Source organism: Schistosoma haematobium, chromosome 3, assembly GCF_000699445.3.
Source record: "Schistosoma haematobium chromosome 3, whole genome shotgun sequence".
NCBI lineage: Eukaryota > Metazoa > Platyhelminthes > Trematoda > Strigeidida > Schistosomatidae > Schistosoma > Schistosoma haematobium.
In genome coordinates, this window is record NC_067198.1 from 28,936,757 (window position 1) to 28,951,438 (window position 14,682).

The window sequence follows — 14,682 nt, forward strand, 5'->3', positions numbered from 1 at the left end:
TATTTTCAGAAGATATAAATTATTATTATAAGAACATTAGGTTTCACCGTAAATGCACTAAATTCTAAAGTATTATCTATGATTTTAATACAAAGATGTGTAGGAATCTGGAAACAGTTCATCTTCCACCCGTAGCTTATCATTTATTTACTTAACTTTTATCTCTAGTTTAGTAATAAAATTTTGTTTTATTATTGCGCATATCAACTATCTTCACGGGATATTCAATGTAAACTTAACTGACTGTTTTTCTGTCATCACCACTAACTTCTCTATCGTTTATATTGTCTGGTCTACAAAATTATTATTTTTATTTTTATAGGTCATCAAATTCTACCAAACGTGAACCAATAATACGTGTTCTACCACTGACTATAGATCTTGTAAATAATGTGACAACAACAGATTCAATGGATTCAGACTATGATCAACATAATTGTTTATTGTCACCTGAATGGACTGTAGCATGTGGTCAAGTATATTATAAAGATAAAAATGGGGATGTTTGTCCTCATGGGCTACTAGCAGTGACGTCTGTTCGGTCATATATACGCATTAAATCATATCATTCGAGGGTTATCCAACTGTGGTGTGCTGACTCAGGAAATCTTTTATTTGATTTAAAAAGGTATTGTTTTTTGTTTATCCCTAAAATAATTGAATTTACTGTAATCACTGACTTTTATTAACATTTGACTACAGTTTACAAGTAATCGATGATTAGAGAGGTTGGGTAGCATGGCTGAGAATCATTTTCAGCAGTACACGTCTATTCACTTTTTGTCTCTCTAGATCTTCATTTTTCGAAGATTATCTTCTACATTTCTATTCAACGAATTTCATTGTTTCGTCTCGAATAATATTGTTTCTGCTCGATGCTAATCGGTTTTTTCATTAATATGAAAAAAACGAGTTTTTGATCTTACACTATCTAGTTGTTCAACCATTTTCTTTTTCTGTTTAGGAAATCATTAACAGTAGTAATTCTGCTGTATGCCTCTAATCAGACTACTTATTATAATACTTCCAATGTTAAAATTAGTGTAGTATTCAGTTTACTTTTACGTAGCACTGTCAGTTTTTACTTGATAGCTCTATAGAGAAAGCTTAGTATAAGTAAGTAGAGCTCAAGAGAAATGCCCAAACGACACCATAAACTCATTTCACTCGACATATTGTCCATAAACTCTAGTTCTTTCACAATTGATTGATCACTGGGTGGTGATCAATGTCATGCTTGTCTAGTCCTTATTAGTGCAGATCGAATGCTATCGATCATGTTGCAATGTGGCCACCAGTCTAGGTGACTCGACACTGCGGGCACTATGTATTGATATTTAGATGGTAGTTGGAGGTAGTCAACAGGGTTTCCTGTTGACTACCTCCAACTACCATCTAAACTCTAGTTCTTTGTTTATAGTGTCGTCTGGGCATTTCTTTTCAACTCTACTTGCAGGGCATCTAACTAGATTCATCTTATTATAACAAACAGATGCGAAGCTAAAGAAACGTGTTTATTGGTATGCTAATGCAGTTTTTCAATACATTTCTACTAATATCATCTCTTTTGTTGAAGCAGCTCTTCACACTTAAATTTGATTGCTAAATGTTTACTTTTACTTCTACTCTTGACTGACAAGTGAAAAGCTCATTAGTATTTTTCTATACTAAATTCCCAACTCATATGAAAAAGATTTGACTTTTGAAAAATATTCATTATTTCACTTTAAAAACTGTCTATGATATGACAATGGAAAAATAACATTCCATCAATTAACCTTAAAATTGAGTTAAACAGTATGTTTTACTCGTAAATAGATCAATGAACTTATAATCGCGTAATCTAGCAGTATCAGTGAAATGAATATACTTGATCTCGAAGCTATCAAGTTCAAATATGCAAGAACAATTTGTAAGAATCTAAAGAGTTTTTCTCCACATGTCCACTTTAAATATCCAACAGATTCCGAATGACTTCTAATGCCTCAATCACATTTCATCTGCCGTCGAACGTGCCCTTCTGATTGAAGCCATTTAAAACGCCTGGGCGTTATGTTTCGGATCTCCCATCCAAACCCATTTTTTAGTCAGATCTTAAATCAGTTTATTATTATTTATTTGAACACATAAATATTGGTACAAGAGGGCACCAAATATATGTATCAGTACGTCACACAATATTCCAAATTACCAACAGTTTTGATACAGACTTTTAAATCGTATTTCGTAATTTAAATTTATTTATTAAGACATCTAAGTATTTGGTCTTACAATCTTAAGGATATTCAAAAACAGATTTTCTACTTTCTTCCTATCTGAATTATACGTGCACAACCTCTGTTGTTTATTACACTGAATGATATCTTTCTTGTTATTACTAGTGTTCTTGTCTAATCAAATGTACTCTAGATCATTTGAAACAATCTGTATTTTCAATGGTAATTAGTCTTATTTTCTTGTGTTATGGGTAGAAATCCCTGTATACAAATTGTGTTTATGATTTTTTAGGTATTCGGAAGAAGCGAACACTAGACGAAAAAACTTGCCGTCATCTGTCGCATGCCGAAAATTTTGTAAGTACTTCAAATTGATATGTCTTGTTTTTCGTTCTTATTTTTAGTATCTGTTAATGTCCATCATTAGATCCTAATTTGTTTGTATGTATGTGACATCTGCCTCGTTGTTGTGATTATTATCATATAAAGCGACCAAAGTCAAGGAAGCACATATTTGACGTCAATCCCGTATTGAAAGTTAGTTGTCTTTATAGTTTTGATGCTTACGCGTTGGTGGGGCTATGAGTAAATGGTTAGGCCATTAACCTTCCTAATAAGTCTGCTAGTTCAAACCTTGCTTCGCGTATTTCGTTTTGGGAACCCGGGTAGTGTCGTTAGATCTCAAACTTACAGTGTGATTTAAAGCTATGTTCAAAAATCTGAGTTAATAAAATAAAATTATGCACTGGATATATGATTTACGTTAGATAACAAAATATGAGATCATTGAATCCACAAAGAATTATGTTTTAAAATATTTATTTCTTATATTACGTGTTTTAACAAAGGATTCATTTATAAAACACAGTACCGTTTTATGTATTTTAAATCTAGGTTTTTGTTTAACATTTACTCTACAGTTAATGTTTAATCTGGATTGATATCATTAAGCCAGTGTTGATTTCAAATACAAAAATGTTTGAAATTTTAATGACAAATTGAATGTGTGTACAGATACTATCATTTGATAAGTTCTAACTTCAATGCTTCCCCATCCTCTTTAATGTATGGCCGGTTTTTCTATAGAAGATAGGTGCAGTTATTATCCACGGAATTGTGTACAGCTTTGATTTGGTCATGGATAAGGTCGAAGCCTTTCTCACGTATGGTGGTTGGCAGTCCTCGAGTTTAGACATCAGGTACTAGGTTATGATGGGACATCGATCGGTGTATGTATGTGAATCTCCATTGAATGAAACGATTAGGATATGTATTGCGAAATCCCAACCACTGGTAATATGAATGCTAATGTCAGACAAAGACGCAATATCACCCAAGTACACAATTGGTCGTCGTCACAATCGCAACCAGTGGTCACAAACAAAAGATGGATTCAGAAACGATTTTTTTTACTTATGGCCAATAACACTGAGTTTAGTAGCTCAGCTATTGTATGTCTTTAGTGATCGATTGCCCTCGCAGAATACTACCCTCTCCCAATGTACTGGGTGGACCAACCAAGTATTGTTCTGTGTTATTCAAATTTAAAAGCTCACAAAATTGTATATAATACATATCATACAAAGTTACAACTCACTATGAATGATAAATTTTGGCACGCATACATGACTAGAACATTTTTGGTCTAAAAGTGAGTTGCAGGTTTATGATTAATTTGATATCATTTATGGATGTTAAGAGGCGATATGTCATGAGTTAAGGGGTCAGATACAAGCTTACAGTTAGGACAGTGTAACAATACTATAGATCAACCGCTTAATAAGCAAGCATTGGAAATGTGTATATTTACTTCCCAGATTACGAACTTCTACATTTTCAATTAATTACCTCAGCTTAACAATACTTGGAAAAGTATACTTCACTCATTTCATTTGAAAAGCGTATATATTATGTGTTATGATTTGATTTTCAAAATGTTAAAATGTTTATTAGCTACCATCTGGTGCATGGATTTCTTGCCACAAGGACTCTTGGTTGTTGGATGCAGTGATGGGACCATTGAGGTAAGCATCAGTAAATGTACTCCTAATTGTGTGGTTGAACAAATAGCTTATGTTATCCTCCTAGCAAATACTACAACTCCTGATCTAAACTTTGACAATTGGACTGAGCCATATTAATAGGTGTAGACTACTTGATTGAATTTTGCTTGATTATCTTAACTGGTGATCAGAGCCTTTGAATGATATGGCTCAAAACCGTTTGCGGTAGCCCAGTTGCATCCATTCTTTGTTTTGTCTCAGATTGTGAGCTTCTGAATTCCCTAGTATTTTTGTTTTTATTTCGTTAATTTGTATTTTTCGCGTCATATCTTCGATCCCCAATCTTTCTTATTATCACATACTGTTATTACTTCTACTACCCTGGGTTTCTACTTCACAATTTTATCCTTCTGTGTTAATCATGTGTGGCAACTAGTAACGATGTACATACGTACCATATTCCACGTTGCGGCTAACTGGCCGATACAGCATTACAGTGCGTGAACTAAAGTCGAATTCAGAATCTGTAGTGTAGTCTTCTTTGTTAACTTGATGTCTTGTTATTTGTTGATCAAGATTCCATAGGTCGATCAAATATAATTTACTGGGAGAAATAATATGATAAATCATCTAAACTACGTTTGCTCTGGTATTTCCTTGCAATATTTACATTGTTGAATAAAATTATCAGTTATTTTTTTACATAATCTACCAACAATCTAATAAGTGCTATCATATTCATTCACTAATCGTGCATACTTTTTGGTCGTATCTTAACGTTATCGGCTTTATTTAAACATTATGGAAAGTAAATTATTCACTTTATCGCCATATCTATGTAAAAAGCTAATATCAACATTAACTAATCTATTGGTTCTTTTGAATAAATCAAGAACTCAATATTACTGATCATGGTAACATTCTATTAATGTTCCACATGGATGATTGCTGAAATGGACTGATCCAGTATATACTTCATATGTACTGATGGTTCATAATATAATATGTCAGTGAGAACGTTATCCCGTCTATAGGATTACCTCTGAATTAAATAAGTGGTTCAGAAAACCAGATTGTATCTCTAACCCCTTTATGTATGATAAAAAGATGTTACTAAATGTATAATACGTAAATTATGTACTTTGTTATTCATCTAAATTTATTAAATTAACTAATCATTCTAAATACCATGGTGAAAAATACAGAAAAATAAAAGTTTGATACAGTTACAATTAAAATGTTTAAATAGTAAAGGATATAGACATATTGTAATACGTGGACTTTTCAAGTAGGTTAAAATATTAAAATATATTTGTTAATGGATATTAAGAAGTGATGTAGATATGCGTTATGGATACATTAAGTCATTTTTTATTTTTTTTATTTTTGTCAACTGATCATAATTCTGACCTGCAAGGAAGGCCTTGAGAACATTACTCCAACTTATATAATCCCACTGGTTTTGCTATTATCTAATCGGTTGCTTCGTCACCTAGTTTGCTATTTTCGTTTTGTGTTCCAAAACCATAGTTGTTGCTATAAAAACTGAGTTATTTTGTCACAGTTTTGACTTCTAGGTTTGTCAAGCTTTCCTCGAGTTCCTGACTTCTTTATTTAGTCATATGATGAATATATTGTTAGTGTTGTGTTATAGTTGTCCGACTTATCTAATTCATTTACTATCTTGTTTACATTAAGAATAAAGATTGTAAAAAGCCTTTTGTGAATACAAAATCTATAATAATTCTGCATTCCCTAAACTTATAGGTAGAAGAGAATCTTAAACCCAATGTCATAAGTATATTGTCTACCTATCTATTTATATCCATTTGTGATAAAACTGAATTTTAAAGTTATTTTATGCTCTTCTTTTAGAAGCACAACAAAAAAATGTCAGAACGCATGAGGTTAATATTAAATAGTGATTATGTGTATGCATTCATATATGTATTTATATCACCTCTTTTACAGATCTGGAACTGTGAATCTGGACAACTGTTAGATATTTTATGCCTAAACAACGTTAATAATGATCACTTATTGGTCAAGAAAGAAACACAAAATTCATCTTCTATTTCACATTCAAAGATACATCCTGGAGGAATAACAATAATGAAAATAATTGATGAATCAAGGTAACTATTAATCATATGAAAAATTCTAAAAGTTTATTCCATTTTCATTAATCGTTAAAATCTCTTATAGTAAATTTATTTTTCTCATCCAATTACTATTTTTTCCCGTAACCAATAGTTGAAGACTGTGGGTGATATGGCTCAGAATCGACCACAATGGCGTAGGTGTATACACTATTTGTCTTCCCTTAAACTATGAGATTAAAATTATTTCATATCTTTCTTTTTGTACTATGTCCTTACATAAAATCTTTCCTTTATATATATTACACCATTGAGTTAACTGCTTCTATGATTCCGGTGTTCGTCTTGCTCTGCTAATGAGGTGTGACAACTTAGACCGATGTATGTATGTGCCTGGTCCTACGTTGTCACAGACTGACTACTTTTTCCAGTTTGAACATTCAAAATGTATTTTATTATGTAGGATTTTTTAAAATCAAGATTTGTATTTTGTAATTGAATTAATAAAGATAATGATTAAATGGTCAATAATGATCTTAATTCTTACATTGTTCACCAAATTTTAAAATACTAAAAAGTATTTTCAAAACTTTAAGAAAGAAAGTTTTTTCAATCGTAATAAATCTGGTAAATGTCACTAGGAAATCAGTTGTGTTTTTTTTTCTTAAATAATATCGCGGTCTAGACTTTTTTATCATTGTAAATACGGTTATAAATTACACATGTCAAAATCTGGAAATACGATAAAAATAAAAATTGTACTACTTTTCATTTGACATTGTTATAACTCGTTGCATGTGTTCCCTGTTAATGTATAACGTAACGATACCTCCAATTAGAGAGCAGTGAATTATCGATCGGTCTAATGACGCATAAAACACGTGCAAGCAGTCTAGAGTCCTGATTGCTCCTGCTTTCCGCCGAGCCCATCCAGTTAAGTCCAGAACACCAATCTTAGCCTCTGCAATATGAATCGTTTATTTCAAGCATATTGGGTTTATATACCAACCAGACAGACCACACCGTACCATAAAATAGAAAACAAGATTTGGCCAAATGTGGCTTTGAATGAGAGGCATAATAGACAGGGCATAATTCAAGAATAGTAAATCGTATAATAATAGTCTATGGGTCAGAACTAAGCTCATGATAAGAGGGACATGAATATGAATAGTTTAGTTATTCAACAATTATACGATAAAAATATACGCATAGTATTGGTCCATAAATGGATCCTAGGAGTTACCATTCATAATGCTTATCGGGACATAACAAACATAAACAAACAATTTAGTGTGAATTATATCAATTTGTTACGTACATTACTTGCTTTAAATTTGTTTTGATTAATTATCTGTTTTAACTGTGTTCACGTACATGCCTTCATAGAATTTTTGTAAGCTGAAATTAATTTAATTACTGAAAATAATTTAGAATTCATGCATCAAATACGTTTGACAATAAAAAGAGATGATCATAGTAGGAAGACTGATCAAAATGATCTATAGCTGAATATCAATCCCATTACTAATCACTGTTTAAAAACCTATCATACATCCATTTTGGATTGTTCACAATTTAGATCATTTTTGTTTTGTAAATGTGAATTTCCTGCCAAGTTTGGATATTTTGTGCCACGAATTCTTTATTATAATTAAAAATATATGGTTTTGAATAAATCACGAATATTATTATTACCATTAAATTTTCTAGATTTTGTATTGGAACTAGTCATGGTGTTGTAGCATATTTCAATGTAGTTTATACTAAAGGAAATTTGTTACCGACATTTTCATTAATTCGCCAATGGCATTCACATTCTCGTGCAATTAGTCAATTAGATTATTTGAAATATTTCAATAAAAACACAGTAGATAATCCCAATGATTTGCTTACAAATATAAATTTAAATCATATCGCAGTGCTTATAATCAGTGGATCAGAAGATGGTTGTATTAAAGTAAGTCAAAGTATAAAACAAATATAAATTTTTAGATGAACTCAATTTAGTGTAATTTAAACAGTGAATTTGGTATGAAAAATGCTGGCTCATTCATTGAATAATCGAATTTCAATCAGGGTAATCCGGATGTACCTCCATCCTGGAGTTCTCGTCCACCTGAGATGCAGGTAAATCCTACTGATGAACTCCAAATAGCATGAAAGGCCCATCCTAGACTTCATTTCTAGTCGTATTCTGTCTATTCCATGTAAATCTGAGACATAATGGCTGCATCGGATCAAACTTCACAGGGTAATGCACTCTGCCGGTTAAGACTAATCAAAATATCAGCAACGGAATCATCCAAACCATTAGAAATTAACTGGAGATAGTGGTGTAGTGAACAAGAACATGAGTGAGGACAATCGAATGTATTTGACACGAAATTACAGAGCATCTCACTAAAATCTGAGAACCATATAATAAATAGTTAAACTGCAAAATGTCAATCCATCGTCTCAAACTTAACTGTTCCTTTTGCGAATATCAGTTCATTGTCTCAGATTTGATTGTTCATGCATTTTCATACTAATTGCGTTCCGTTCCCGTTCTTTCCTTATCGATCTTTTACTGAAAAACATCCTATGCCTAACCACTGTTATATACTACTTATGTGGACATAAGTAACCCACACTACAGTAGTAGTTTACAACGAATTTTTACAACCTCATTTAGAGTGGGATCCTTTAGGAAAAGTTTTATTCATAGGAACCGATTATCGTGAAATAATATAATACAATAATAATCAAATGTAACACTATTGTTTTTACTATTCAATTTTATTCACTAATTGTGTATATTTTCTAATTTAGTTTTTCTCATCTGAGTATAATTCTCCATTGTTTCATTGCGCTGTTGATACTACGCCTGTCCTTTGTATGAACTTAAATCGTGTAAGTTTACATATGGTTGTTTAATTATTACTATTATTGTTCTACGTGAAATGGTTATAAAACCAATCAATTTGATATTGTAAACTAGTAGGTATTAGTACTCTTGTAATTTTCCACATTGTTTTTTGCACTGAGTAATTGACTGGTTACAATTCACTGTTTGCACCTGTTCAAATATATATATATATATATATATATATATATATATATATTTATAGAGAGAGAGAGAGTAGTAGTAGTAGTTGTTGTTGTTGTTGTTGTTCAGAGTGTTTAACGATTTAAGGCAGAGTACATCATTTATAAACTGATTCAAGTTAACACTTTATATTAAACAGCCCCAACATTAACAATCTGAATTGATTTTATATAACAAACAACAATTCTCAATTCACATATTACAATTTCCAAATGATGTACTCTGCCTTAAATCTGTCCAATTTTATGGATTATTAATTTGGGTATGATAATTGTAGAACCTGATGAGAAATTCATTGGAAAGAATATTCTTCGTTCATCTAATTGTGTTTTAATATAATAGGAATTTTTCAGCGATTTAATTCCCTTTATTCAAAACAAAGTTGTTGAATCGAATAGTTTCATGACTACAATCGATAGAAATAATGTATGCTATAGCCTCCACTCTATGTAATTCATGTTCACTGAAGTTATTTATCAAGCTAGCTGGTAAAATGTGAAAAATTTGTCTAAGCTCTTTCATTAGCGTTATATTATAAAATAGTTGTTTGAGTTTTATTTTTACTTGTTTGTTTTAATTTAGACCTGTTCACTTATTCCGTTACTCTTAGCTTGCTCTTGGTGTCAGCCATGCATCCGGATCATTATACGTTTGTTGTTTAGAATTACTTCACACGACGACAACCAATAATGGTGTAAATCTCAAGGCTAAAAATCAAATAGAATCTCTTGAGATACGTTTAATTGATCTCAGTTTACTTAGCAATGGTTTTGGAATTTCTTCAGAAATACAACAATTTGCAGCATCATCATCAACATCGGGGAAAGTTCAAAATAAAAAAGTGTCGTCGTACAATCGTCTTGGATCAATAAACCTACGATTGTTTATGCGAAGTGATAGATATTCTGATAAAACACAGAAAAGTTGTAATTCACTGTCAACCTTAGCAAATTATCGTCTAGTAACGTATGATATGGACGGTAGTGTGGTTATATGGGATTTGCAGCACAAATGTATAATACGGTCTTTCAAAGCTGTGAGTTTTCGACTTTTTTTAATCTATACGTAAACTTTTCACGCAAGTTTCCCTAAACTTTTTCAACTCTGTTTTTAATAGTTTAGTGCTCAATTGACTGAATCACCGCTTCGTAAGGGAAGTCTTTGTTTAAGAATCATTAATATTGTGCGTTCTATAGATTGTTTAACGTAAATAACTTATCATACCTCTAGTAAATTGCTTTGATATTTAAAATATGCTGTACAGGCATAAAATTACTTTTTTAAAACGACTTTTAACTGTGGTGTTTGAAAGTAACTCTAAGTGGGTTTAAGCTGCCGAGTGGTATCACAATTCATCATATATACAATGTATTATGACACAACGTTAAGTGCACAAATTTGTACTGTGTTATCGAACTGTTATGGACAGTAATAATAATGAGTAATTTTTAAAAGGTCGATATAATATTTTTCACTCCTAGTTTTTATATATACTTTATTTCATATAAAGATTGTATCGTGAAGCTCTACAAATATCGTACTACCGGAATCTTTTACTAAAACTAAACTTTATGAGTGAAAAAAGCCAATTTCTTGCTAGGCGAGCTACCTGTTTGCTCAATTTACGGTAAAATTTGAAAAATATATTTCACATTTAACATGTATTTACCCACTGATAAACCTTTCTGTTCTTTGGAAACAATCAAACTCTTTTATCTCAATCGAATCTCTGTACTTTTTCTCTTCAAAATAAATTTTACAAATATTTCATCAGCTGTCGACGATATCCATGTGACAGTTCAATAAAATTGCATTCTTAGTGCATACGTCAATAATTAGAAATAAAATACATTTACATGATTAGATCAATATCGTCTTGACATAAGATGGTGGTTGGAGGTAGTCAACACGAAACCCTGGACCTAGGTTTCGTGTTACTTGGCACTCGTCAACAAGGTGTACCTGTAATCTTGAGGGAAATGATACTCCCTGACGGATTCGATCCCGTGTCACTCAGCTTCACAGTTAGAGGCGTTACTACTGGGCTATCCAGGCCGCGACTGACCTCTTGTAGGACTGAGATTTATTTACAATTGATTGATCACTGATTGGTGATCAAGATCACGTGTGTTAGTTCCTTCCCAGTGCAGATCGAATCGCATCCCTCAAGATTACAGGTACACCTTGCTTGACAAGTGCCAAGTAGCACAAAACCTACGTCCAGGGTTTCCTGTTGACTACCTCCAACCATCATCTTATCTCAAAATAGTGCACGCAATGTAGAGTCACCTAGACTAGTATCCACATTGCAACTTGGTGGATAGGATTCGATCTGCACTGAGAACAACCTGACACAGATGACATTGATCACCAAACAGTGATCAATCAATTGTAAATCGCCTTGACAGTTAATCATACTGACTAATAAAATATACTCTTACTCTGTAAATAATACCGTACTTTGAATACTTTCTATTTATATTACATATACTTTTTTATTGTAGAATTTATCAACATTCAACATGTCCAGTTTATTACTATCCGTTGATGGACGTGTGGTTTTTGGTGATCAGGTCAGTAAACATTTTATCTTAATTTTTGTAAATATTCATGCTATAAATGGATTTTGTTGGAGAATAAGTTAAGTGTTATCATATTCATTTGTCTTATTTTTTATACCGACCATTCGTGCTTGTTAGTGTATGATATCAAACAATTGAGCTCCGTAGTTTAAGAAAATGTATCAATATCAAGTCATACTAAGAAAAACTTAGTTTAAATCGTCGGATTGACACCTAAATAATTTATCTCCGAATCGGGTCGAGATTTCACATCCAATGAATTTCTTAATAAATGCCATCGATGAAACACGAAAAAATAAGACCGAAGTAGCTTAGTTGAGAAGATAAAATGATCATCGCACAGCAACAATGTTTCCACAGTTCAAACTCGTGTCGCGAAAATAATTAACTAATCCTTATCCTTTCGCACTCAACAATATGTTTTTGCGCGGTTAGGATAATGGATACTTTAGTCAATAACATGGACCTTGAACATCATGCCACAAATTTGTTGTTGTCAGTTCTATATTTGGTTTAGTTATAGACGATCGATTACTGTTTCGTTAGTTAGATCACTTTATCTGACAAAAAAGTGTGACAATTTCTTTAAAATATGAGGCTTCATTATTCATGCGCAATACCTCTGTATCGAAATTCATGTATAGTTGTTTTTTTTATTATTCATAACCGGAAATTTATTTTAAACTAAAATCAAGGTAGAAAATCGTTGGTTGAAAATTTTGCGTACTAACCATTTGTTATTTTATGATGCCAATGACATGAAATAGTTTTGGTAGTAGATATAGTAAACGGATAGGTAAACTATATCGTCTCGTAAACACCTACACGACAACAAAATATGATTGGTATTTACGAATATAGAGCAAAATGTTCCGACGAATCCAAAGACAGCTCCACCTGTTATATTTAAATTGAAATATCAAGCTTTACCGTCTGATTGGAAAGAATGAATGTCTATGGAACAACTGTGTTTCCAATAGCGGGAAAAATTAACGATCTATTTGAATCTGAATCCTATATAACTCCTTGATCCTTAGAAAAAGGGGCTTTAAACTAGAACTTAGATACTAAATATAGTTCCATTCCAACTTCTTTTCTATACCATTACGCTAGTAAATTCCTTCAATTGCTCATGATCCATATTCTTAAAAGCGAACCTCTGTGGTAGATGTGACAACTTTCACCACCATATCAAAATATTTGTGTCAAGGCATTTCGATATAAAGTCCGTCGTTGATGTTTTCTGTAATTCGGTAGAAAACAAACGAATAAACAACCATAATTATACAATTTCAGAAATAAATAACACTAGCTCAATAAAACCTGAATACACCAGTTTCATGTTGTGATGCAGCCTATACAGATACGAAGTGCCCTAATTTATCATAGTAATTTACTGAATAATGCATCTTATGTATTCACAATTTCAAATTCCAGCCCTAATCTTGTCATTTTGGTGGCAGAATATATATATATATATCGTGTTTTTTCTATAAGTGTGTAAAGGTCACTGCATGGTACTTCGACGATTGTGTTTACTTCAGTCCTCTGATTGATTAACCAACTCATTTACATTTTACCACTTACAATCTACTAATTAGTGGTTGTCTAACAACACCATAGTCTTTACTTTTCCTCTACTTGATAATATGGTCTGCCTGTATCATCTTGATGTATCTTTAAGAAGTTAGTGTTATCGACTAAAAGCACAATGATTTATAAATTTAAAAACTAAGTAACAGGTTATAAAATTTTCCGTCATCTACATCAGTTTACGTAACTATTTAAGTTCCGCTGTTTTTTATCACTAAAATATACTTGTTTCTAATATACATTGTTTTCAGAGTTATCTACGAGTTGTAAATCCATGGACTGCTAAATATGAACGTTCAGTTCAACTTTTACCCCCATCATCTGTAAATATGAGAAATCCAAATAGTTCAAATTCTTCACATATCTCTGCTTTGTTACGTCGATGGATAAAAGAATTAGTTCCACTTGGTGTTACTGGTGGTGGCTTTGAATCGTTCAAGTCATCTGAATTATACTTGATAACTAATCGAAATGATGAACAAGGAAAATTATCCCCAATTATCAGTATGAAAATGCCAATAAGAACTGGTGGATCATATGTTATCAGTATTGCCGATGGTGGACGAATATTAGTTGTAGTACCAGTGTCTACAATTAAATTTGATTAACTCGAATATTTTTTCTACCGATTCTTTCTATTTCTATAATATTTAAGAGATGTACAGTCTTCATTTATTATAATATGAATTTTAAAGTTATCGTATTATTATGAAATATTAAGTAGTTTCGTTTTATGAGTTTACGTAATTATACATTGACCGTTAATCAAGTTTCTGCTGCTATGTGATTCCCGCATAGATTTTAATTGCGTAAACTTCAATGTTTGAGTTATTAAATTGATTCTAACAGTAACACAGCATTTTTACTATTATTTCTAATTATGACCTTTAAAATAAATATTAAGAAGGTTTTGCATAAATAGTATTAAATTGCTGTTTAACCTTTTCTCCATTGGCATGATGATGTCAACTCTCTTTGAAGAGATTAATGTTTATCGAAAGATTTATAATAGGTCCCTGTATTTTATGGTACAAATGACAGTTTCCCAATAACAACTAAGAATTTGTGTTCATCTAATATTTATTAAACCGATAGGTA

At 31.8% G+C, this 14,682-nt stretch overlaps 1 protein-coding gene across 3 annotated transcripts in view; it reads left to right on the plus strand.

The window, feature by feature from the left end:
• Positions 1–14,503, plus strand: part of MS3_00005452 (uncharacterized protein) — a 49,250-nt gene extending 34,747 nt beyond the window's left edge. For 2 of the 3 annotated variants that reach the window (XM_051213521.1, XM_051213524.1), the window contains 9 exons: positions 323–628; positions 2,509–2,573; positions 4,170–4,240; positions 6,191–6,354; positions 8,032–8,278; positions 9,133–9,213; positions 10,020–10,445; positions 11,914–11,982; positions 13,836–14,503. In XM_051213521.1, coding sequence (XP_051069510.1) covers positions 323–628; positions 2,509–2,573; positions 4,170–4,240; positions 6,191–6,354; positions 8,032–8,278; positions 9,133–9,213; positions 10,020–10,445; positions 11,914–11,982; positions 13,836–14,192 — 1,786 coding nt within the window. In that variant the 3' untranslated portion in view covers positions 14,193–14,503. Of the gene's footprint in view, positions 1–62; positions 629–2,508; positions 2,574–3,110; positions 4,809–6,190; positions 6,355–8,031; positions 8,279–9,132; positions 9,214–10,019; positions 10,446–11,913; positions 11,983–13,835 lie in introns of those variants that run through there. The other variant, XM_051213523.1, reaches the window with a different exon arrangement.
• Positions 14,504–14,682: the final 179 nt, after the last annotated feature.